At 38.3% G+C, this 26,881-nt stretch overlaps 1 protein-coding gene across 3 annotated transcripts in view; it reads right to left on the bottom strand.

Annotated features, from left to right (window-relative positions):
* Nucleotides 1-14,507: 14,507 nt before the first annotated feature.
* LOC126272967 (kelch-like protein diablo) overlaps nucleotides 14,508-26,881 on the bottom strand; it is a 73,914-nt gene continuing 61,540 nt past the window's right edge. Inside the window, exons 9-13 of one of the 3 annotated variants that reach the window (XR_007549288.1) lie at nucleotides 26,080-26,213; nucleotides 22,846-23,054; nucleotides 17,234-17,421; nucleotides 17,010-17,126; nucleotides 14,508-16,582 (exon numbers count right to left, since the gene is read on the bottom strand). Coding sequence is in view for 1 of the 3 variants with exons in the window: in XM_049976297.1 (XP_049832254.1) it covers nucleotides 17,105-17,126; nucleotides 17,234-17,421; nucleotides 22,846-23,054; nucleotides 26,080-26,213 (553 nt within the window). In the remaining 2 variants the exon portion in view is untranslated. Of the gene's footprint in view, nucleotides 17,127-17,233; nucleotides 17,422-22,845; nucleotides 23,055-26,079; nucleotides 26,214-26,881 lie in introns of all 3 variants that reach the window. The other 2 variants (XR_007549287.1, XM_049976297.1) reach the window with 2 other exon arrangements.

The raw sequence follows: 26,881 nt of genomic DNA, 5'->3' as shown, positions 1-26,881 counted from the left end.
TACTCGCGCGCGCGCACACGCACACACACACACACACACACACACACACACACACACACACACACAAATTACCAGTGACCCCTTGTCTAAACCAGGAACCTCCAGGAAAGTTTTTCATGGCAATCGTGTGTGTGCGAGTATACACCTGTCCTTTTTTTCCCCTAAGGGAAGTCTTTCCGCTCCCGGGATTGGAATGACTCCTTACCCTCTCCCTTAAAACCCACATCCTTTTGTCTTTCCCTCTCCTTCCTGAAGAAGCAACCATCGGTTGCGAAAGCTAGTAATTCTGTGTGTGTGTTTTGTTCATGTGCCTGTCTGCCGGCACTTTCCCGCTTGGTAAGTCTTGGAATCTTTGTTTTTAATACATTTTTCCCATGTGGAAGTTTCTTTCTATTTTATTTACATCATCATTATATATATAATGTTATGGATACTTAAAAGTCGCCATTTGTCTTCCATGACCTCAGGTCTTGCGCAACTGCATTGTACCCCTACCCACCTAAAAAGTGCTCTTGTACTAGAGAGAATTACAGAGGGGGGAAAACTATAGAGGAAGACAGGGATTGGAATACATCCAGCAAATAATGACGTAGGCTGCAATTGCTACTCTGAGATTAAAAGGTTGTCATAGGAGAGGATTTTGTGATGGGGCAAATCAAACCAGTCAAAAGACTGATGATCCAAACAAAAAAAGGGAAGCATTTGCACCTAGCATATCATGCGACTGTCTGATAAACATATTTGTTGAGGATATCAAAATTAATTGTTTGAAAAATAAACTTTATCATCATAAACATGTTTTACAAGGTGTGACTGACCATGTGAGCTGGGGTACTAGAGACAACAAGGAGAACACCTCAGACTTGTGATGTGAAACTATTTGGTCCAGCGTGGGGTCCTCCAGTCATCTTTCCAGGAAGTTGGTGGAAATGGTGTGCTCTGACCTACAGAAAACAGCATGTTCACAGACTACTTATCCATGTCACATGAAAAAATTAGTCAACAAAAAAAAAACAATAAAAAAAGACAGCTACCATTGCAGTTTTGTATGTAGCATCATTGAATGAGGGCGGGAAGGAGCGCCTGGTCCCCAGCATGGATCTGCCTGGTGGATTTGTGTCGAGGTCTGGTGAACTGGCCAGTCTGTGGATAGTTTTTAGGCAGTTTTCCATCTGCCTCGGCGAATGTGGGCTGGTTCCCCTTATTCCGCCTCAGTTACACTATGTATGTGTACATAGTGTACGGGGCGGGGGGGGGGGGGGTGATGGTGGGAGGGGGGGTGCACCAGGGGCCGAACCACACAATAAATGTCCAAATGTCCAAACGAAATGTCCAGACACTCTGTGACCAAAATGGCACTGAAACAGAGGATGACAGACTAAAGGCCGAATTACTAAATGTCTTCTTCCATAGCTGTTTCACAGAGGAAGACTGCACTGTGCTTCCTTCTCTAGATTGTCGCACAGTTGACAAAATGGTAGATATCGAAGTAGACGACAGAGGGATAGAGAAACAATTAAAATCGCTCAAAAGAGGAAAGGCCGCTGGTCCTGATGGAATACCAGTTCGATTTTACACAGAGTACGCGAAGGAACTTGCCCCCCTTCTTGCAGCGGTGTACCGTAGGTCTCTAGAAGAGCGAAGCGTTCCAAAGGATTGGAAAAGGGCACAGGTCATCCCCGTTTTCAAGAAGGGACGTCGAACAGATGTGCAGAACTATAGACCTATATCTCTAACGTCGATCAGTTGTAGAATTTTGGAACACGTATTATGTTCGAGTATAATGTCTTTTCTGGACACTAGAAATCTACTCTGTAGGAATCAGCATGGGTTTCGAAAAAGACGGTCGTGTGAAACCCAGCTCGCGCTATTCGTCCACGAGACTCAGAGGGCCTTAGACACGGGTTCACAGGTAGATGCCATGTTTCTTGACTTCCGCAAGGCGTTTGACACAGTTCCCCACAGTCATTTAATGAACAAAGTAAGAGCATACGGACTATCAGATCAATTGTGTGATTGGATTGAGGAGTTCCTAGATAACAGAACGCAGCATGTCATTCTCAATGGAGAGAAGTCTTCCGAAGTAAGAGTGATTTCAGGTGTGCCACAGGGGAGTGTCATAGGACTGTTGCTATTCACAATATACATAAATGACCTGGTGGATGACATCGGAAGTTCACTGAGGCTTTTTGCAGATGATGCTGTGGTGTATCGACAGGTTGCAACAATGGAAAATTGTACTGAAATGCAGGAGGATCTGCAGCGAATTGACGCATGGTGCACGGAATGGCAATTGATCTTAATGTAGACAAGTGTAATGTGATGCGAATACATAGAAAGATAGATCCCTTATCATTTAGCTACAAAATAGCAGGTCAGCAACTGGAAGCAGTTAATTCCATAAATTATCTGGGAGTACTCATTAGGAGTGATTTAAAATGGAATGATCATATAAAGCTGATCGTCGGTAAAGCAGATGCCAGACAGATTCATTGGAAGAATCCTAAGGAAATGCAATCCGACAACAAAGGAAGTAGGTTACAGTACGCTTGTTCGCCCAATGCTTGAATACTGCTCAGCAGTGTGGGATCTGCACCAGGTAGGGTTGATAGAAGAGAGAGAGAAGATCCAACAGAGAGCAGCGCGCTTCGTTACAGGATCATTTAGTAATTGCGAAAGCGTTACGGAGATGATAGATAAACTCCGGTGGAAGACTCTGCAGGAGAGACGCTCAGTAGCTCGGTACGGGTTTTTGTTAAAGTTTCGAGAACATACCTTCACCGAAGAGTCAAGCAGTATATTGCTCCCTCCTACGTATATCTCGCGAAGAGACCATGAGGATAAAATCAGAGAGATTAGAGCCCACACAGAAGCATACCGACAATCCTTCTTTCCACGTACAATACGAGACTGGAATAGAAGGGAGAACTGATAGAGGTACTCAGGGTACCCTCCGCCACACACCGTCAGGTGGCTTGCGGAGTATGGATGTAGATGTAGAACCCTGGATTCTATGTGGGGCAGCAGAGGGATGAAGTGGACTGCAGTAGTTGTCGTGGGATTGTGGACCACTGCGGCTGCGGTGGGGACGGAGCCTCTCCGTCGTTTATAGGTCTCTGGTTAACATACAATACAATCATTGAATGAAGGAAAATAATGTTCACTTCATATTTTTAATTAGTATTGTTTAATTTGGCTCAGTTTAAGGTGGACATAATCTAGCAAGAGCTGCTATACCAAGTGGTAATATATGACATCCGTGAACACCCTTCTATCACAAATAAAATAAAAGAGAGTTTCTGAATATCTTACTGGGTCAACATTTGAACATCTGCATAGCCAAAGCAAAGAAGTACTTGGTGGAAATACTTCAGAAGGGATTTTTGTTTTTGGAATAAAGTCCTTAGCTTTTGACGATAGCCTGCACAATTGAAAGCATGTGGTTTTATCGAAATCTGATGCATTAAGGTAATAGAGTACTTTTTACTTAAGTATACTGTTGCGACAGACTTCATAGAAAGGCATTTTATGAGTGAAAAATGATGGTGCTTTATTATTTTGTGTATATATTTGTTGACTGGAGACAAAGTAGGACATAAAACATTGACTTTAATCGATATGCTTGTATCATACTGATTTCTTTGCATTTTCTGTTCCTGTTTTTCTCTGATATCAGCATGAGCCGTACTGACTGTCCACCTTTATCTTTTGCCCCTGTAGGCTCTGTCATTTGTTTTCCTTCAGCTATAAATTTCAACTGCAGTAAACTATGTGGGACTTCTATTAAAGCATGTGTGATATTCTCCGTTACACTATCAGTCTCCATTTGCGAAACATCGTGTGAATTGGCCACGTCCTGAATGCTGCCCACTTCATGCTGTCTACATCTACATCATACTCCACAAGCCACCTAACAGTGTGTGGTGCTCGGTACTTCTTTGTACAGGCACTGTGAACCACATGCCCACAGAAATTTGCTGCATATATCTTATTGCTGACACTGACAAATAATGTGACAGTTATAACAATTCTGAAGATGGGCACCAAGTGCCTGAAACAAGTTGAGAAAATTAAACTTGTCTTATGCAACTGGTTGCTGGTTATTTTGACATATACAACAGTTGCTGAAGTGGTATTCTGGTATTCATTCATGTTACACGATGATAGTCTGCAAACTCATGTTTCACTTATTTATTGTGGACATTTGTCTCTATTTGGTTTTGTGCACCTTCTGTTTCAGGTATTCATTGGGATGCAGACGGAATTGGCAACTTATTTTGTGACATCAGAGAAAGCGCAGAGAGACCTCATTACCAACTGCAGCTCCAAAGATATGTCAGACAAAAGATTCCTTGAACCCTACTGAAGAATGCTGAAGAAGAGAACATTGAACGTGGATGTATATTTTAAGTCTCTTGTAAGTCTCTACATGGACCTCTGTTACAATAGCCAAGAGACATCACTTGTGTGACTGAGTCTGAAAATAAAGTACTTTGTTAATGAGAACTCGAGTCTACTGATTTAAGTAGAACACGAAAATCACTGCTTTGTGTGGTTTACTACGGTCTGAGAACTGTACGGAAGTACTGCATGATTGTCACAGTCACAGTTCAATGTTGTATCACACTCGCAAATTCGTGCAGCGGCCCTGCAACATGATCATCGTAATCATCATCATCATCATGCTGGCAACAATCAGAGCAAAATGCCTGCAACATGATCATCAGAAAAAATTGACACATTGCCCACATAGCAAAACATACAACTTAAGCCTTGCAGAACCTCATCCATAAAATGTCTGTCTCGATAGCTGAGTGATCAGTGCAATGGAATGCCATGCAAAGAAGCAGACTGTACAAGCAGATGATTATGGACGTCTATATATACAAGGGGTGTTTGAAAAGTCCGTGAAAAAATAAGAACTATTTACTTGTTTCGGGGAAACCTTCTTTATTTTTTGACAGAGTCTCCTTTTAGACTTATACACTTCATTCAACGCTGTTCTAATTTGTTGATCCCTTACGAATAATAGGAATTGTCCAAGTCTGCAAAATATCTATTAGTTGCTGCAATCGCCTCCTCGTTTGAATAAAATCTTTGTCCCACCAGCTATTTCTTCAAATTGGGGAACAAATAGTATACCGAGGGAGCCAAGTCTGGAGAATAGGAGGGATGTGAAACGAGTTGGAATCCTATTTCCATTAATTTTGTGACCACAACTGCTGAAGTGAGTGCTGATGCATTGTCATGATGAAAAAGGACTTTTTTGCGGTCCAATCGACGGCGTTTTTCTAGCTGCTCACTTTTCAAATGATGCAATAATGATGAATAATATGCACCTGTTATAGCTTTTCCCTTTTCCAGATAGTCAATGAGGATTATTCCTTGCAAATCCCAAAAGACAGTCACCATAACCTTTCCAGCCGAAGGAATGGTCTTCGCCTTTTTTGGTGGAGATTCTCCCTTGGTAACCCATTGTTTGGATTGTTGTTTGGTCTCAGGAGTATAGTAATGTATCCATGTTTCATCCACAGTGATGAAACGATGCTTAAAGTCCTGCGGATTCGTCATCAACAGCTGCAAACCATCCTTGCAACACTTCACACGATTCCAATTTTGGTCAAGCATGAGCAATTGTGGAACCCATCTTGCGGATAACTTTCTCATGTCCAAATGCTTATGCAAAATATCATGTACCCATTCATTCGAGATGCCCACAGCACTAGCAATCTCCCACACCTTAACTCTTTTGTCATCCATCACCATATCATGGATTTTATCAATGATTTCTAGAGTCATAACCTCGACAGGGCGTCCAGAACATTCAGCATCACTTGTGCCCATATGGCCACTCTGAAAATTTTGAAACCACTCATAAATTGTTCTAATCAAAGGTGCAGAGTCACCGTAATGTTCATCAAGCTTCTCTTTAGGCTCCTGAGGCAATTTGTCTTTCATAAAGTAATGTTTAATACGTTAGTCACTAAGAAATGACACACGGGGGAAATACCCTCTCATTGAGCCAATGTCTTGTCTCTATCCATGTCTTAATTGTAGATTGGTTTGCAGTTGTTAGTAAAACTGGGGCTTATTCTCTGCATCCTGTCGAACCACAATTATGTCTCACACAGTGGCAACCAAGAACTTCATTTCTTCTTTTATCCAAGACACAATCACGAAGATTTGTTATGGCAGCAACTGTGGCATTAAGTAATTCAGGAAAGCATTTGATGGCTTTGGAATGGACTCGCATGCCTATACAAATCCACTGTTGCCATTTGGGAACCTGCAAGTTTGTGAGCATTGCCAAACATTGCTCCTGTTGTGTCTGTGATATCAACACCACTTTATATGGCATGGAGGATCACTGACACACCATAAACTCCTATGACTACCATTTGTCATCTTGACATTGAGCCTCGCCAGTTCAATGAGTATTCACTCCACAGGTGACTCTGCAGGTTGCTCGGCTGATTACTCAATGCGTGAAGCATAACGAGCTGGGCCAAAGATGCGTGGTTCAGAGCTGGGACCCATAACCTCACCTTTAGCATGAACTAACAGTTTTGCCACATTCCTTCAGAATCAACTCGTCCACATGGATAAAACTCTTCAAACTGCCTCTGGGAACTGCCGTAACCAAAATAATTTAATGGTCTGGTCTGAAAGGAGTTCTGGACTGACCAAAGCCTGGAGTAGTAGCTGAGATGGGGATTCTCCAATACCAAAATCACTGTCCACATTGTTTTTTAAATGAGTTTCTAAAGGAACATGAAATTGCTGCAAGACTGTCTCCCTAAACATGGTAAAAGAGTGACAAGGCAGAATATTTCAAGCTTGCTCAATGATATTCCAAGTCTAGGTGCAAAATGACAACAGTGAATTGGTCCGCACTTGAAGCAATGTTGTGAAATTGAAAAATGGCCTTCACTTGTGTAAACCATAACTGAGAGCTCATAGGCTGGAAATGTGGTAGCTTCACATTACCCTTTCTTGATAATGTGTTGCCAAGAGATGTATGAGGTGACTCAGGAACAGTAGACGACTGTAGAGAAGAACCTGTTGCTGTCAGTCCTTGCTTCTTCATCTCGATAGGGGCACATGTTGTCGTCATGTCAGATAGCACTTGCGAGTTAGCACTTGCGAGTTGGATGAGAAAAATCTACCCACTGATCATGTCGAGATCACCACTGTGTAGTGACAAGTTACCTAACCAGCAATTTAATATATCTTCTTTATTTAACAAACCTCAGTCTAGCTACAAAGCAGAGGAGCACATATACAGACCATTTCACAAGACAAGTGGAAGAAAAGATAAGTTAAAAGATATCTCACACATAGTGTACACTCATTACTAATTCAACCTATCTTGGTTGGTGATCACTGCACTTGTTGCACATGCCACAATCTTACAAGAGTTCTGATTTTACCAACCGAGGCACAGAACCCTAAAAATGAGCTTCCTGATTTCCATTTCTTGCTTCTTGTGAATGTTGTATAGATGTGATGTTTTGTGGTAGCTAAATTGCAAATGGATGTAGTTTTTTAAATCATATTTCATTACAATCATTGTATGGGAATATAAAAGTACTTATGACTGTTTATGCTTCAGCAAAATAGATCTTCCAGTCTTAGATTATCCTACACACTTATTTATGTTATATGAATTGTTGCGACCCTTAAAGATGTACATTACATGTGCACTGCAGATGTAGCTTACAGAGCGAAGGGTGGACTGGCTGGGCTAAATAGGCCAGGCACAGCCCAGTTTCGGCTTGGAGCTGACACAGGCTGGCATGCCAAAGTGTGGAAAGCCTGCCAGGATGAGCCAGCCAGCTTGTACCAGGCTGTGGTGGGCTAGCAGATCGCAGAGCAGCACATGGTTCTGACTGCTGAGCTGTTTTTTTTTTTTTTTTGGGGGGGGGGGGGGGGGGGGGGAGGAGGAGAGGTGGCGGGGGGGGGGGGGGGGGAGACCAGACAGCGAGGTCATCAGTCTCATTGCAAGGATGGGGAAGGAAGTCTGACATGCCCTTTGAAAGGAACCATTACTGCATTTGCCTGGAGCAATTTAGGGAAATCACGGAAAACCTAAATCAGAATGGCTGGACACGGGATTGAACTGCCATCCTCCCGAATGTGAGTCCAGTGTGCTAACCACTGCGCCACCTTGCTCGGTGTTCGGACTGCAAGAATAAATTGACAGATCACTGGAGACCTAATTCAAAAAAATTTCTAAGTCGTTCCCACAGAGTTATTGAAATTCTTGGAGAGCCAGCCGGAGAAAACTATTCCACATGGTGTGCAAGATATGTGAGAGTGACAAAATACTCTCAGACTTTAAGAATACCATTAGACTTCAAGAAGAACGTTATTGAGTAAAAGCTCAATATACAATGGTCTGATAGACCATAGATTCAGATACAATTTGATGTACAAATTTTATTACTGTCAGCATGTATCGTTTCTGTAGTATCAGCCTTCAAGCCCTTGAAACAATAACTGCAAGGGATAGGGGTAGCTAAACTCAACCTTGGCGTTGTCTTCTTATCATTATATCAGGACTGTAACTAGACAGAAACCTGAACATATTAACATTGTGACAAGGTGGCATCTTGTCTCCATTTTATGTGCTGCAGTCCAATACTGATCATGAAGACTGGAACCACTGGGCAGTTGCTGACAAGGAGGAATCAATTTAGAGAACATACATGACAAAGACATTAACGCTGAATAAAATAAAAGTGGTAAAGCAAATTAGTAGTAGAAATAGAAGGGGAAGAAGAAAGCAGAGATGATGTTGCCAGTACACCTGAAATATTGGGTAATATACACAAAGTGATTAAGTAGGCGAAGTGAATCAAACCACACCCAGTTGCTGCACTTGACAAACATAAAATAATACACACAAAAGAAAATAAATGAAATCATCCACAAAAAAGCTAACAAACTTTTTTAAAGCAGTAGAAGAATGAATCTACAGTAGCTTTCAGACAGTGTTGTAAGCAGTCCTCTGTTTTGTAGATTGTACGTAGTACAAAATTTTATTTGGAGCTACTGTAATGATGTTATTTGGCCATTATTTGAGTCAAGTTTATGTAGTTGCTTTATTTTATTAGTTCTTTGAAATGTTTTACTTCTAATTACTCTAATTTTGAGAAAGGCAGATGTCAACAGGTCTGAATATTACTAAACTACCAGTTGGCAAGTACTGGTTGCAAAATACTAACTTGAATTATTTATGGAAGAATGGAAACTCTGAGCTCGGTGAAGATCAGTTTGGGTTCCAGAGAAATGCAGGAACATGCAAGTCAATACTGCCCCTATGACTTCTATTAGAAGATAGGTTGAAGAAAGGCAAACCTATGTTTATAGCAATTGTAGATTTAGAGAAAACTTTTCATAGTATTGATTAGATTACACTCTTTGAAATTCTGAAGTAATCATGGATAAAAAACAGGGGAAAAAGATTATTTACAACTTGTGCAGAAACCAGACTGCCGTTTTGATAGTCAGAGCATATGAAAAGTAAGCTGCAGTGGAGAAAGAAATGAACCACTGATATAGCCTTTCCCTGATGCTATTCGATCTGTACACTGTGCAAGCTGTAAAGGAAACCAGAGAGGAATTTGGAAAGGAAAGTGAAGTTCAGGGGTGAGAAATAAAAACTTTGTAATTTTCCATTGATACTGTAATTCTGTTAGACACAGCAAGGACTTGTAAGAGCAGTTGAATTATGATGTAGTTGAATTAAATGAAGTGATGCTGAGGGAATCAGATAAGAATATGTGACACTACATGTGATAGATGAGTTCTGCTATTTGGACTGCAAAATAACTGATAATGGCTACAGTGAAAAGCACAGTACATGGAGATGGGTAATAGGAAGAAAAGCATTTCTGAAAAACAGAAATTTGTTAATACTGAATATAAATTTGAAATGTGAGAAAGCTTTTTCTGGAAGTATTTGTCTGGAGTGTGGCCTTGTACGGAAGTGAAATGTGGACAAGAAGTAGCTCACACAAGAAGAGAACAGAAGCTTCTGAAATGTTATGCTACACATGTTTGCTGAAGATTGCATGGGTAAATCGAATTGGGCAGAAAAATGAACTTGACTGAAATAAGGGATCAGTTGATAGGACACATCCACAGGCATCAAGGAATCCTCAACTTGGTAATGAGGGCAATTGTGTGTGTGGGGAGGGGGGGGGGGGGGGTGAAAACTAGAGGGAGAACAAGGCATGAGTACAATAAGGAGGTTTGAATGGGTGCAGTAGTTATGCAGAGATGATGAGACTTTCACAGGATACACTACTGTAGACAGCTGCATCAAACCTGTCTTTGGACTGAAGACCACAACACTAAAAAAGTTGAACTGAGGGTGTTAGGACAGTGGATGAAAAGCTGAGACAATAGTTTATCAAAAAAGAATAACTATGTTTAAGGCGATAAAGCTTATTTTGGTGATTTGATGGCAATAAAGCTTTTATAGCAAGTTTCTGACTTCATTGGATATGCTTTGTATTTTCCTTCAGAAGCAGTAAAGGAAAATTATAGTGAAGCCCACAGTGATATAGAAACAGAAAGTGAGTAGTATAAATTAGAAATTAGTAGTTTTTCTGGTAATTAAGATAACAACTAAAAGCATTTTGAATCATGCAGAGTTCAAGAGTACAGATTTGCATTCACAAACATAAACTGGCCGCACATAGTGACTTACCTGCTTGTCTCTGTTACTGTATCCTGTATAAGTGTCTGTGTTAATAATTTACAGGTTAATTCCACATTCTCACCATTATGAAGCGAACATGTCATTAGCATTCCCTTTGTATCACCTACTGTGGAAAGTTTATGACTGTCCATAAGTGGCCTGATCTGTGGAATCTGAAAGCTACAGCTGCACAATTCCTATGTGTTGCCATGTCACCAGTTTAAGAGCTGGTTATATATAAGGAAAGGTAGTAAGTAAACAGATTTATTTACAGCTTTCTTTGCAGAAGTTTTTCAGTGTTCAAAGACAAACACTGCTCAGAAATTGAGTTAGTAATACCAACCTTTGTTGAGCAAATTTTTGTAAAGCTTTATCATCATATATGTGATATCTTGCACCAACAGTCCTGCAAGGAAATGTCTTCTTGAATACTGCACTTTTCAACAGTATTCCTTTTCTGTCAGACATGAATTCTGCATAGCAGTCTCCTTCACAAGAGACAAGAAGTTCAGCAAATTCCGTGGAGAAAATTCACCAAATATATCTGTGCTAATAGGACCCTGTCATGTAAATTGTAATGCTTTTGAATTTTTTACTTAAAATCAGAAATGAGTGAAGTCTCCATTTTCCTACCATATTTAGTGCAATTTAGTTGTAGGGTGGCAAAGACCAAAATTAAGAAGCCCCGTTTTCAAGACTGCCAGATTATTTTCATTTATTTAGAAGAGTATTTCTTCACTTGTAACTATACCATTTATTACATGTAAAAAATACATTTTTTAAAAAGTGCCAACATAATTGTATTTCCATTGTTTTCACTGTCATTCACAATAAGTTTAGCAACTATTTTTTGTTTTTCTGTTAATTGAATCTTTAAACACTCAAAATAGCCTCTTTCATTGAAAACACTGGCACGCAAACACTGTTTACATCCAAGAGGTGTTTGACCTTAGCAGTATTTCTTACCTACTATAAAACTCGACCAATGTATGGGATTTAGTCTTGAAACTACTTGTAAAACAGTAAGTTCTTATTGTAGTCATGTTAACTGGTATCCAGGGCTATAACAGTGCTGGAAAATTTTGCACTTTTTGTTAAACTGTACTGGGCTAGTAAAATGTGTGACTCACTGGTGAGGAACCACTATTTAGGTGGTTATCATCACATTTTCCATTCTTTATGGGAGAATATTATTTTTTCTGCACTGTTCATAAACTGGCAGGATTAAACTGTTTTACTGATGATAATGCAATGCTATTTTCTTTACAGATTACATGTAAAGTTAAATTTTAAGAACATTTCCATATTGCTTTTAGTTTCTGGTTGCATGCAACGTGTGTATAGGAATTAATGCATCATATTCATTAAATGAGTCATGGAATTATGGCCCACCATGGTTTTACAATATATATTTATTCACTGGGACAAAATGATGGGACCATCAGCTCTGTGAAGCAAAATTGGTGTGTTGTGCTTGTAAATGCTCTAGTATACCTGTAGGCAATTCTGATAGGAAAAGGTTTAGGTTTATGTCTGTCTTATTGATTACAATATGAGAGAACATCACTATGAAGGCCAGTGAGATTTCCTTTGTGACAAAGGGATGTGGTGACTTGAGAATTTAATCCAGGGTTAGTACAACACCTGGAATTCGGAATTATTTGCTGCTGCCTCTCTTCTTGCCAGTTAAAGTATGGTGGAAACCAGAATTCAAACCCTTACCTCTGTATTGATTGTCAGCACACTGGCTACACTTTTACAACCTCAGCTATACACAAGAGTCAGAAGTCTGATTGATAGCAATTAGGTTGTTCATTATGATCATGATCATTATCCATATTAGGCTTTGCCAGTTACACCTGCTTATAGGGGTTAGTCAAAGTCTTTAAATCTGGTTTAGGGTCTCTGAATGGGTCTTTGTCCTATAGGTTTGTATTTGTACAGTATTAGTTGTCTTTAATTCTACTAATGTGTTCTCTCTATTCCCTTCAATATTCTTGAACTTTTTTCATTTAGAGATACAAATCCTAGTGTCTTCTACTTCTGTACTCTGCTTTCAATCTTGTCTTGCATATCCTGCTAGATGCGTTAGAAATCTCATTTATACACCTGGATTTTCTAGTGTGTTCTTTTTTAGTTGTTATCCAGGTTTCCATTTCATATATCACATCTGGGAGTGACAGTGTTTTGTAAAATTTCAGATGTGTGTTTCTCCTTACTTTTCTTCGTAAGATTTGTCTAACAGTACAGTCATTAGGTTAAATTTTTCAATCGTATGTTAAAAATCAATTTCATTTTCATGTGATGTTCTGTACAACAAGTACTTAAAATTTGTTGTTTGCTAAACTATCTATCTATTACAATTTTGGACCTAGTTTCGTTTTCCTGTAAAATTCTATGACTTTTCTTTTATCAGCGATCTGCAAGCTCTATGAAACAGAGTCTTCGTAGCTGTTCAGTTGCTCTTTGTAAACTGTCACTGTTAGCAATAATTACCTGCTCATTTACAAATAACTTCCTCAGAATATAGTCTGGATTTTTAGTTTTAAAAGACTAAATTGGATGCTCATTTATCTATTCCAAAAGGATTTTAATGATGTAGATATTCAAAAGCATGTGTGATAACCTGCACCATTATCTTAAATCTACATTGACGATCTTTCAGTTTTAATTACTTTTGCTGGCAATACATATTTGACTCTTCATACATGTATTTTATGATGTCTATTAAATGTTAGGGAAATCACAGCTACATATCTGGAAGAACTTACCTCTTAAAAAAAGCAAAAGCTTAAATGAAATTACTGAAGATAATGTACTCCTTATGGGGTCCAATAATTTGCTGCAAGTTAATTATGTTACCAATATAGCTCATTCTTCATCTGAATCCTGATTGCTCTACTTTCAATATAAATTCAGAAAATTTACTCATTTCTCTTGTAATGATTATGTAGTATAACCAGTTGACTGTGTTCAGTAAGCTTATTACTCAGCAGTTTTCACAATTTAACTGGTCTCCTTTCTTGAAGATAGAGTGTACCACAGTGTGCTTCAACTGAAGTGAAAGATATTTGTTTCTCTAATATAGGTTTATAAATATCAAATATTTTGAACAGTTTTATTCTATCATCACCGCTTGTTCCTTTTTTTGTTTTTTATCTGTTTTAAAGCTCATTCTACTACTACTTCATCTTTCATAGCTGTACACATTCCCTCACAACATCCCAAATACTGTTCTTTTTGTATTATTTGGATTGTTTCTCTCTCTCTTAACTTAGTGTTGAGATATTTCAATACTTTGTACGCTGTATTATTGCATCCATATATGTCTGTTTTAATTTCAGAGATGTATTTATCTCAGCTTCCACGTAAACATTTCTCAATAATTTGTCAGCCTCGTCTGATGGTCTTCTGTGTAATTCATTGCTTTTGGCTGTTTTTTGTGTGGCATATTTCTAAGGAACTCACTCTTTACTTTTACTGCTTCTTTTATTTTTGCATTACCATCCTACCTCTACATCCTCCTCAGTAGCATCCCCATACAAAGCACACACACAATCACGGGCAACTTCTATTTGGAACTTTTTAAAATATGGTAAATGTCCATTTTACTTTCTCAACACTTTGAGCTACAGTCCTCTTCAAATTCTAAACATTGGCCAGGAAAGTAACGTGTTTTTCTTGAGGGCGCGCATTTGTGGAGTAACAAGTTGACTTTTACAAGTCGTCACAAGTGTTTTAGTGATTATTAAAATCACACGTATGCAATCCTCATCATCTTAAGTTTAGAAGAAAGAAGTTCGTTAAATTGAGTGTATTTTTTTAAAAATAAAATATACACTATCCAGAAACTTAAAAATACAAACATCTGTAATTCATATTACCAATCCAAGATCAGAATGAACACGGCATTTCAATGTTATGACAATGAATGACTTTTTCCCTTCTAAATTTTGCCTAGCATTCTTTCGTTTCCCAATCAAAGACATACAAAAGTACATTTAGCTCTTTTTAAACAACATATATTATTCAAAAATTGTCTTTTCAAGGTATGACAACCAAAATGAATAATGAATACCATGAATTTTCACATAAATATCATCTTAAGATGTGTATCCAGACACACCTGGCAGTAAACAACATAGGTGATAAAAAATTGTGACTATTAAAGCCTATAAGCCACCAATGAAGATACAAACAGTCAATATTTTTTGAAGTAAAATTTAGCAACATGGAAAAGAAACAAACACAAAAAAACATCGTCTGCACAGGCCTGAATCCACTGATAAAGACTATTGTTATTTGCTTCAGATGTATCTTTGAAGCACACGTCTAACTCAATTATCAAGATATGTATCAAATATTTTATTTCCTCGGTCACTTCTCAGGCTTTTTCAGCTGCTTCTCACTATGTAGTTAATAACTGCGTCACTCCTGCACATTTCATACTCTTTGTCAGAGGGTTTCACTTTCATCCATTATTTCTTGTGTGTGTGTGTGTGTGTGTGTGTGTGTGTGTGTGTGTGTGTGTGTGTGTGTGTGTATGTGTATGTGTGTGTGTGTATGTGTGTGGGCGCGCGCACACTGGAGGGGAGGGGGGGGGGGGAGGGAGCTGTACTGTGTGACTTATTTTATGTGAGCTTGATTAGCTTTTCACACCAGGCTTCTAACAACATTTACTGAATTTTAATGTTAACAGATGGAATAGAACACAAATCCTCCAGTAACAGTTTTCTGTTCTCACTTATTTCATCCTCGTGTATGTTCTTTCCAGCATAGAAATATCACATTATTGAATGCCAATTTTGTAGCTGTTTACAATTTCCCCTATTTACATTCAGCTGCTCGAGTGTTTTCCACTGGAAAATTTTTAAATTATTTAAAAGCAATCTTAAAACAAAAGTACAAATGCTTAATCATTAATAAGTCTTCTCACTGATCATATTACTAATTCATTTAAAATGCCGCATTAATCCACAGTTTTATGATTTATCCTAGTTACATAAACTCATGTGTTTGAGCTTGGCAGCAATGTGTAAAAAATAATGGTTCTGCAAAGAGTGGGGCTGAACCAGAGGAAGTGGCTGTGAGGTTACATGCAAACTACAGGTTCCACAGCTGTTATCACTGGAAACTGCTGTGATTTGATAAGGTTTGTGCCCACCCTAAGATGCATAAACTCTAAGATGCATAAAGGAAACATAAGGGGCAGGAGGTATGAATTAAGAAGTGTACTGGAAATTATTAAATTTTGTAATCAAGATGTGGGAGAGACTGCTGCGTTAATATACTGTAACACCCCATTGGACACAACATATCTGACTCCATTTAATCAATCAGTTCTTCATCGGTTCTGTCAAACAACTGGAAAGAATATGACATACACTTGTGAATCACCAGTAGAGAGCTCCTAAAATGATTTTTCTACTTTTTCCTGTTGCATGACCTCTTCCTCTTTCTGTGCCAGTCATTTAACAAATACTATATCACCTCTAAATGTACAAAGATTAAAGTTTCAAATTAAACTAACTAAAGGGACAGGTTACAGAAAGTTTCTTGTTACACAAAATCAAAATCTTAACTTATAACTGAATCGAGTTTCCACCCTCCCTTAAAATACATTCCTCATTGTCAATTTTTCACACACCACAATCACAAAAGAGACTGTGGCTAAAGATATCTAACACATTTTGTCAGCCTTACATAGTTTCTTACATTTACATATAAAACTAAATGTCAGTAAAAACTTTGGTGTGTCCTGCATCAGTAGTAATTGTTGTGATGCTGAAATATAATAACTATGTATTTACTGTTTGTACTGATAGGTAGGATCTAAATAACCCAATAAATCAAATAAATGGCCACAGCGGCATCCTGGAAAACACAACAATGCTACATGAAAAATTGTATAACAATTGTGGATTTTAAGATAGTATTGTGACTAACAAAAACTGGCACAATCTAACGCCTTAATGACAATGGAAATGTTTAATTTTAGAAACATCTCACATGTATTTACACGTCACAATTCTCATTCTTCAAAGCTTAGGCAACAATTATCAAAAAACATAAAAGCTGACACCAAAGGTGACAGTCGTATAAACATTCAACAATTACATATAATTCCATGTTATTGCAAAATAAATACACTGAAAAATAATACTGATATCAAATTGCTATTAGAAAACTTACCTAAGCAAATACAACAATATAAAAGCACTGCTCCACAATCATACATTAGTATGATAATTAGTTGTCCTATGTACCTGAAGTTACAAAAATGGATGTTCAGAGTACACACCGCTATTTGACTTTTGTGTTCCTTGGTCTTCCAAAATATTTAGCAGATGAGTTAATAGCATACAGCAGTGACTGCAGGAATCTTGATGACCAATTCTATCCAGGTATCTTCCTTTTACTGAAAGCAAGAAAATGTCAGTAACAAGGTAAGTTCTATGGTGGTTTCAAGTTATTGTTAATATACTTAATTCAGTTTGAAAAATGGTCTTATAAAATAAATACTACCAGAAATAGTTCTCTGTCTGCGGAGCACGCATGACTCCAACTCCACCACCAAGACGACGATAGTTCATTGCACCACATAACCTCCACTGGTTCTGCTCTGTGTCATATACCTCTATTGTCTTCAAATATGCAGTTCCATCAAAACCTCCCACAGCATACAGCTGTCCATTTACGACAGCTAATCCAACCTAAAAATGTACAAATTCTTGCATGTGCCATGAAATATAAAATATAAACTTAATTTGTTTATTTTTATCTTTTATTTAACAGAAACATTGCAATATTGTAACATGGTTGTGGCACATGTTGCTGTATTAAGTTAAAGGATAATTAAATACAATGAACAATATATATTCCTCGATTTCCCTGTTGTGTACCACGGTGGTTGTGTGTTGGTGGCCGTTGTGGCGGAGATACGAGTGAAGTGGTCGCCATCACACAGTGGAGGTCACCAGAGCATTGTATGCTTCTCTTGCATCAATGTGTTTTTCTAGCGAAAAAGTTCAAGATAGCTTTAAACATTCTCAAATTTTATCTAATGGTTCTGAATGCAACTTGGAAATGGCACTTATTGCACTGATGTTCACTCTGACAAAATCATCTTAACTGATGAGTTGTGCAACATAGTAAAGACAGAGGAACAACTCATTGAAAAAGTGTAGCTGCTTATAGAGAGGAACTACATAATGTTTATGTAAGGAAACAATATTAGCTATAAAAATGGACATAATTCAACAAACAAGTCAGTTAACAGCATGTGATACTGAGGGAAGAAAACATATTTAAATCCACTGATACAATTATGAACCAAGACGAAACCATAAACTTTCCACCACAATGCCTAGATCTGCTCAATATTCTGGTACGAGGGTGAGTCAAATGAAAACCTTAAATATTTTTTAAAAAATATTATTTATTGTGCAGGAGTGGTACAAAGCTGTATCACTTTTCAACATATTCTCCCCCAAGCTTAACGCAAGTCCTCTTTCCCTTACAAAGTGCATAAATTCCTTTAGAAAAAAATTCTTTTGGTAGTCCGTGCAACCACTCGTGCACCGTGTGGAATACCTCTTCATCAGAACGGAACTTCTTTCCACCCATTGCGTCTTTGAGTGGTCCAAACATATGGAAATCACTTGGGGCAAGGTCTGGTGAGTATGGTGGATGAGGAAGACACTCAAAATGCAGGTCTGTGATTGTTGCAACTGTTGTACAGGCAGTGGTGGGCCTTGCATTGTCATGTTGCAAAAGTACACCTGTTGATTCTCATGTGGCAAAAGTACAACTGTTGACAGCAATCCACGTCACTTTGATTTGATTGCAGGCCGCAGATGATTTTTTAGGAGATCTGTGAATGATGCACTGGTGACAGTGGTCTCTCTAGGCATGTAATGCTCCAAAATGATGCCTTTTTGTCCCAAAAGACAGTCAGCATAACTTTCCCTGCTGATGGTTCTGTTCGAAACTTCTTTGGTTTTGGTGATGAGGAATGGTGCCATTCTTTGCTCGATCTCTTTGTTTCCAGTTGGTGGAAGTGAACCCACATTTTGTCCCCAGGAACAGTTCTTGCAAGGAAGCCAACACCTTCTCATTCAAAGCACCGTAGAAATTCTTCACAAGCATCAACACGCGTTCTCTCATTTCAGGGATAAACTGCCGTGGCACCCATCTTGCAGACACTTTGTGAAACTGGAGCACATCATGCACAATGTGGTGTGCTGACCCATGACTAATCTGTAAACATGCTGCAATGTCATTCAGTGTCACTCGGCAGTTTTCCTTCACTATGGCTTCAACTGCTGCAATGTTCTGTGGAGTCACAACTTCTTGTGCCTGACCTGGACGAGGAGCATCTTCCACTGAAGTCACACCATTTGCAAACTTCCTACTCCATTCATAGACTTGCTGCTGTGACAAACATGCATCATCGTATTGAACCTTCATTCTTCGATGAATTTCAATAAGTTTCACACATTCACTGCGGAAAAACTGAACAACAGAACACTGTTCTTACCTGGTGCAAGTCGCAAGTGTGGCAGCCATCTTTACACTGATACTGCGACGGTATGTGTGCATCTGCACTATTCTGCCACCTACAGGCCATTCTGCACACTGTTTGTAGCATGTTTACCAAATTACAGGATAACGGCGCGAAATTTCCATTTGTTATTACAAATTTAAGGTTTTCATTCGACTCACCCTCGTATATCAGTTCAAAAGAGCTCCTACCACAAATTCCACTCATTTCAGATAACTTACTATTCAGCTTTAAAAGATTCTAATTTTCAGTATGATTAGTGTACAGTAAGACTACCAAGGAAATTATTATTATGCTGTGGAGCAAATGTAATAAAACTGTGCCTCTTATGTGGGCAGCTGTGCATAGCATGTTCATATGTTAAACAACCACAAAACTTATTTGTCTTTGCACCCAAAAGCAAAACTTCAAATGCAGTTTACAAGAAATAGTTTGAATAAGTTAAAGGCGCTACAAATGTGATGATTAGCTGAACTATTCATGCCCAATTTAAAAAACAAATGGCATAAAACCAAGCACAGTCAGTCATTTTCAGCTGGTGACTTAGCTGCTGGTGCTAGTAGTAGTAGTAGTAGTAGTAGTAATTATAATAATAATTATTATTAATTATTATTATAACAAGAACAACAACCACATCTTAGGGGGATCCTGTTCCTTTACTGGACGTGTCCCCAGGTAGCAGATAAGGGAAGGCTCTAGAGGTAAACATAAAAAACCACTATAACATCCATGGTTGTAAACCAGTGGCTCTAACAATAAGAATCACCACATAATTAATATTATCAATCGTGGAACATTGAGATGTTAAACAGATCACCACAAGTGGACTATCTGCTACACTAGTGCACAGGCAGACAACTGAAATCTGGGGAGTCAGCAGCATTACACAGAGAGAAGCCGGAGTGTCTTGGTACCTCGTGTAAAATCCAAAGAAATCAAGTTACATAGCTACTTTCAACATAAATTCTCTTCTGAAAGCTGGAAAACAAAAACCTCTTACAGACACCTTCATAACGCCACTACAAGAAACCAGATTCATGGATGAAATCAATTTTGATTCTGGAGATTTCAGGTGTCCAAAGAAAAATAAATTATGAAAAATACATTGCACCTTGGAACTGGCTTCATAATACATAAAAATGTTTTGGGCACAATTATTAACTTTGAATTTGCACAGTGGAAGAAGTGGATGGTGTTCTGTTAAACAATGGTTTCGCCTGGCAAGGTCAAGCATTCCAAAGAAATGCACTACCTGCATTACTTTCCGCCAGTTTCAGTTGAGTAGTAGCACTTGCAGTGTGGGTCACTAACACTTAACGAAAAGATTAAGATAATCGAGGCAAGTGAGAAAAACAAACCCTCTGTGCGTGAAATAAAGTGTATTTCAAATGTGGAAAACAGAAATTCATGATACTTTAAGAAACAATAATGAGACAGGGGATGAATGAATGAAAGAGAACAGGCAAATGAAAAAGAAAGGCAAGGAAGATGAAGAAATTAACAAGATTGTGTAGGAAATGCTTCATAAGTGCAAGGCAAAACCTTTTCTTTGTCTGGACCCATGTTGCAAAGTGAGGCTCAAAGTCATTAAAGAGTTTGAAAATACAGAGTTTAAGGCAACCACAGGTTGGCTGGACATCTAATGACGTGGTGGGGGAAGGTAAGGATGTCCAGGAAAGTGTAGCAACAAAATGGAAGACATTCTGTATAACTTAACTACAAATTATGACCCAAAAATTGTGTTCATTGCTGAAGAAATGGGACTGTTTTATCATTCACTGATAGTGCACTCACTTGAAAATCTCTAGCAATTCAAGGTGAAAAGTGGGCCAGCAGAAAAATGTCCACACTTAGTGTACTGCCGTGTGGAAACGTATAAGGTGAAATTGAGAAACCACTGGTGACTGGAAAGGCGGCAAAACCATGTAATTTCAAAGACATTTATGTCAGTAAGCTTCCAGTTACAGTGTGAAGCAATAAAAAGGCATGGATGGTGAATAGTCTCACGGAAGAATGATGAGCTTTTTCAATACCAAAATGAAAAAAGGAAATCACCAAGTTCCCCTTTTCCTGGACAATGAAGCCTGCCCCCACCCCAATGTCAAGTTATCAAACGTGACATTAGCTTGGTTTCTACCAGGTTCAAAACAATTTCACACAACCCATGAAATGGGGGTTATTTACACATTCAAGTCCCATTAAAGGTGTTTATTAACGCAGTTTCTTGTTCTTAGTTTTGAAGAAGCCAAAAGTATATTTGCTTTTGCATGGTCAGTTTCAGCTCCGAATGCAGTAAATAGGATTGCTTAGTCATAAGGGAAATAAAAGACCACAACTATTACAAGGGCTTCAACAAAATAGAGTTTGGAGGTCAAGATCAAGACTTTTGTGGCCATCAAAGCTCAAGAAAATGCAGCTGGAATTACTGAATTAATTAAAATCTGAAACATTTCATGTAGTGCAAATGATTACATTCGAAATTATGACTTTCTGTCAACTCACTCACTGTACTTTTACTTGAGCAACAGATTCAATAGAAATCTGTAACACAGAAGGGGATCAGAAAGAAGAAAATGAACAAAATGATGTTTAGAAAAATTAATGTGCCTGAAGAAGCTATTATGTGCATAAACAATGTTATTCAATTTGCTCCCAAGCAGCTTGAACAACTGTATAATGCAAAAAATTGCATAGAAAAAAAAAATTAAATAGAATTTCCAAACAGGTTTCCCTCCTTGATATGTGGCAAAAAAATTAAACTTTAAAGCAAATAAATACAATAACAACATTATGCACACACAACAAAAAATAAATTGAAAGTTAGAATAAAATTAAGGAAATCCCATCTTATTTACCAATTAGTGTAGTAGTCTGGTGTTTTATTGCACAATATACACTAAATGAACATCTACTGTGCAGGAGTGAAGGTATGTAAATAAATGGAAAAATACAAATTATATTTTTTGTGCATGACATCTGAGAAGCTTTATGTAGCCTCGTGAGTTTTGTATAATCTAGAAACTTGTCCAACCCGGAAAATTTATTTTGGCCCCATGTGATTCCATTTTGAGCAAGCTTTGCTGTAATAGCTAAGTAATGAAGTTGATGACCATGTCTAATGGTAATAAGCCAACTTGAAATTTAACTGAAATGGTTTTGGAAAACCAAGCAAACCCCAATCAGGATGACTGGAACAAAATAATCTTGAGGCCTCATTACAAAAACAATGCATCCTCTTTTCCATTTATTTTAGTAACAATCACAGTTAATTCTTGCAGAGAATTGATGTCTGCCAAGACAAAAGCCTTAGATGCACAATTTTTCGAACAACAGCCAAGTATGTGCTCATCATTTACAGTTAAGTTCTCTGTTTTTTTGCTCACTGAAAAAATCCTGCTGTTTCTTTCTGGCAAGTGCGCACCAGTCACAACTGAGTTGCTCCTATCATCATGGGATGAAAGCACATCACTTAAACAAATGAAGAAGGGAAGAGGTGAGAGTGAAGAAACAAAATTTACCTTTCATACTCATTGGTTGAAACATTTCAGTATTAATTTTAGCACAGTTTTCTTACCCCACTTCTTCGCGATGTCATAGCAACAATTGGGCTCCATGTGTTTGAGTGTGGATTATACCGCTCGGCGCTGGACAGCTCCATGCAGTCGTCTCTGCCCCCAACAGCATATATGAGATTGTTAAACACGGCACAGCCCAAGTGCTTGCGTCGTGTTGACATGGGGGACACAGGCGACCACTTGTTCTGCCTAGGGTCGTAGCGCTCCACTACATCAAAATGAATTGGGGGGGGAAAAAAAAAAGTCGTTAGATGCAGGAATATCTTAGAAAACAATACACATGTTATAACACAGTCAGTCTTATAAAACATTTCTGCAGTGAACAGTTAAGCTGCAAAAAACAAACTTCACTACGGAAAGGTGGCATTTAAAGATGCTTTCTAATTTAGGTGGCTAAGTCACTACAGGATATACCACTCCACAATTCTTACATAATTTTTACTTCAGGAAGCATTTTACCACTTCGCTGCACTGGTTTTTGCTCATTTATTAAGTGGGAAATACTACACTGGCAATAAAGATCACTCATTGTACTTTTAGCCCATGAAAAACAATGTAAGAGATGGATAATTTGGTAATAATCCTGGTTGGAAAGAACTCAAACAGCACTTTCCTCCCTTTTTGTGTAGTCTTTACTGATTGTATTGGTTGTATTCTACACAGGTTTTACTTTATTGTGGAGATTAGTAGAAAATTCGAAGCAATTTTTGCTGCATGGGTGAATTTTTTATAGGCTGCTGACTGCCACTAACACCCATAGAGGGAGCCACAACTTAAGTTCCAATAAAATGTAATAATTTTATGTACGTATTTTAATTTTAGATATAACTCGTAAACTCATCAAAATAGCACAAATGGGACCAACAATTCCACGACAGCTAAACAACTACACTGTGGAGCAGTAAAAGTGGCAGTTGGAGGGGGCCAATAATGAATGTCTCCCTGCCACCTCTTCTGCACACTTCACCACCCACATCTTTGTCCTCAACATCAAAGGACAGAAATCTGTGTCTCTAGCTCCATAGTCTCAAATATAAAACTGAATGGCCCATAAACCTTGTCGAGCTGTTTTCCAGTGATGTAGATTACTGGATAAACAAAAGTGAAGATGATATCCATCCAAAACAAGTTAAAAGAGGAAAACCAAACCAGATGACTGGAGAAAAGACACATGCATGCTGAAATTTCACACCACCTTTGCACACGAACAGCCTAGTAACTAAAAGAGAGTGAAGACACAATGCAAAAGTAAATTTTACCTAATCTTCACTACATACGAAATCTTTGCTACATTCCTGAAGTGTCGTCAACAGAGGCTGATGTCTTACTGAGCTATGTAGTTGTCAACTCAAAAGAAATGACAACTGTGCTATGAAGTGCTCAAATCTACACTTTACAGTTACTGAAACACATGATTACACCTCTTAAATACAAAGACATGCATGGAAAAAAAGGAGGAAAGGAACTTGGTGCTTTGCTGGTATGTCACAAGCAGCAATTGGAAACCAACCCAAATCCCAAATAGAATATAGCAGTTAAACGATACTTAATTTTTAACATAACAAATAAAATTAATTTCCAATAGTTGCTTTCTTGCTTTAACATGTACCTTAACCTGTTTCAGAACCTAAAAGTTCTCCCTCCTAGATCAAATACACAAATTTAATATGATAAAGGAACATAAGTCTAAAGCACTCTTCTTGCCTAGTGTGGAAATTCTTTTGATCACACATTGCAGAATGGCACTTTCCATCTGTCAAATAGCAAAGAGTCCAGTCCAAAGACAACTATCAAAATTGTAATAATGAATAACTGACAACAAGTGATAAGCTGTCTGTGAGAGACACCCCACCCTCCCAGCCTCAGTCTTCGTTAGTCACTGTCCTTCACCCACCCATCTCCTTCCCTGTTCCAACCCCAGCACTACAAAGCATTCTATTCCACCAACGCACCCAGTCCTTTTACTTCTCTGTTTCTCCACCCATACCCTCCCATCGTCTAACCTCCCGTCTACACCTACCTGCCTTATTGTCTTCCCATCATGTCCCTGTATGCTACCCTCTTCACCCTTCTCCACCCCTAATCTGCTGCCCCCTCCTTAGCCATATCACCCACACTGCTTCTCACATTATGTGCTGTTGCACGCAGCCTGGCCTTGGCAAATTTGTTAGGGTGATATGGAAAGTAGCAGAGTGTCAGTACGTATGTCTCTAGATGGAATAGAAATAACATGCGTTGCGATGACTTTTACTTCTCCATAGTTCCCTTGATCTGATCGCATGGTAAGTACATTTAACAAAAACTCTACAAAGAAAGTACATGAAAAAAATTATGGTTATTCATAAAATAACTTTTTCCACAGTGCATAAAGGTAATATAACATGCACTGCAAAAGACAATGCTTGATGAACCCATTGAACAACAGCTGCCATTTTGCCAAAGCTTTCAGTACCATCATCATAACAACTGACATTTGCGACTGTTTTCTTCCCCTCTGACAGCAATGTTATGTCTGTGACAAGTTTAGATGCATAATGTGAAGTGCTGATCAAAATTCATAGTCAGCTCTGTTCAGTGTGTGTGATGGATGACACGAGTGCTCAGAAGAGACATCACTGCTGATAGTTCCTTGAAGTTTTAAAAAAAAAAATTATGATGAAGGGAGTAATAAGCAGTTATACCCCATCAATAATAAAATGTGGAGCAAGGTTTGCATCATGGAGAACCACTACTTTGTGATTACAGACCCTGACAGCCGGCAGCTATCCAAATGCTATTTTATGAAAGTCTTAATTTCCACTTCTTCTTATGTATATTGCCAAAATTTTCAGGTAAAGAAGAGGTGCACATGGCTATTGCACCCAAGTTCTAATTCCTTGCAGCAAACTTCTGTGTCAAAGGGGTGTAAAATTTTATCTTATGATGTGACAAATATCCACAATTGTGGATGTAATGTATGCCACATAATATTTTGACACTTGTCATATTTATTTCAATAAATACAACAAGGACACTACATCTCCTGCTGTTTATGGCTATGGTAAAACTCATTCCATGGGTAGCTCTCGTATTATGGTAAAATGACAAATGCAGAAATAAACTCTACAATTGGTTGTGCAATAAAATGTTAACTGCTTAATTAACAAACCAAATGCTGTGAGATGTATTACTGCTCCTCAAATGCAATAGACCAACCCCTTTGCAGCATATTATACTTTTTTTCCAGTACTTACCTGTATTAAGCGGACACTGGCCATCTGACCCTCCAATAGCATAAAGAAAACCTCCAAGAACAGCTACTGCAACACCTAGTCGCCGTGTGGTCATAGGTGCAACTTTACTCCATTTGTTTTCTTTTGGGTCATATCTGGGCAGAGAGAAAAAAACAAATTCAGTAGAAAATAATTTTTATCCAGGAAATACCTTTCAGTCTTCTGAATCCTGAACAACACTTAGTAGATTAGTTTTCCTTTTCTCAACATTTTTATGTCACACCAACAGTGAGAAAGGACCAGAATATATAGCACTGAAGTGCTATAAAATTTTGTCTAACAGTTCTATTTCTAAAAAATTATACCATACAGTTTTGTAATACACATTGATCATTTGTTCCGAGGACTGTGTATGTTGTTGGCTCTTTCTGAATAGTTAAGATTGTCAAACCGGGTAGTACAGAAATAGAACTGACACTGTATACATGTCACATTCTACAGTCGTAAAAAGGCAGCAGTTATGGCAGTATAATTTTCAAAATGCAACAAGATAAACGTTTGGACTGCAGTGGCAAAAGTTTAAGTGCAAACTGAGACACAATCATCAGGAAATAAACAGAAGATGCCAGCTTAGAAAATCAAAATTGCTTTTAATGTATGATGCAGGTGTTTGTACACTAAAAAGAAGGAGATCACGAGGGCATACAGAGAGCACAGTGTCTTAGAATTCCGGAAGTTGATTTATCTTATCAAAGCCAGTCATATACTGAAGGAATGAGTGTTGGAGTCAGAAGTGGGAATCACATGTTGGTATCTTGGGAAA

This window comes from Schistocerca gregaria, chromosome 5 (genome assembly GCF_023897955.1).
Source record: "Schistocerca gregaria isolate iqSchGreg1 chromosome 5, iqSchGreg1.2, whole genome shotgun sequence".
Taxonomy (NCBI): domain Eukaryota; kingdom Metazoa; phylum Arthropoda; class Insecta; order Orthoptera; family Acrididae; genus Schistocerca; species Schistocerca gregaria.
This window is presented reverse-complemented; position numbering and strand designations above follow the sequence as displayed.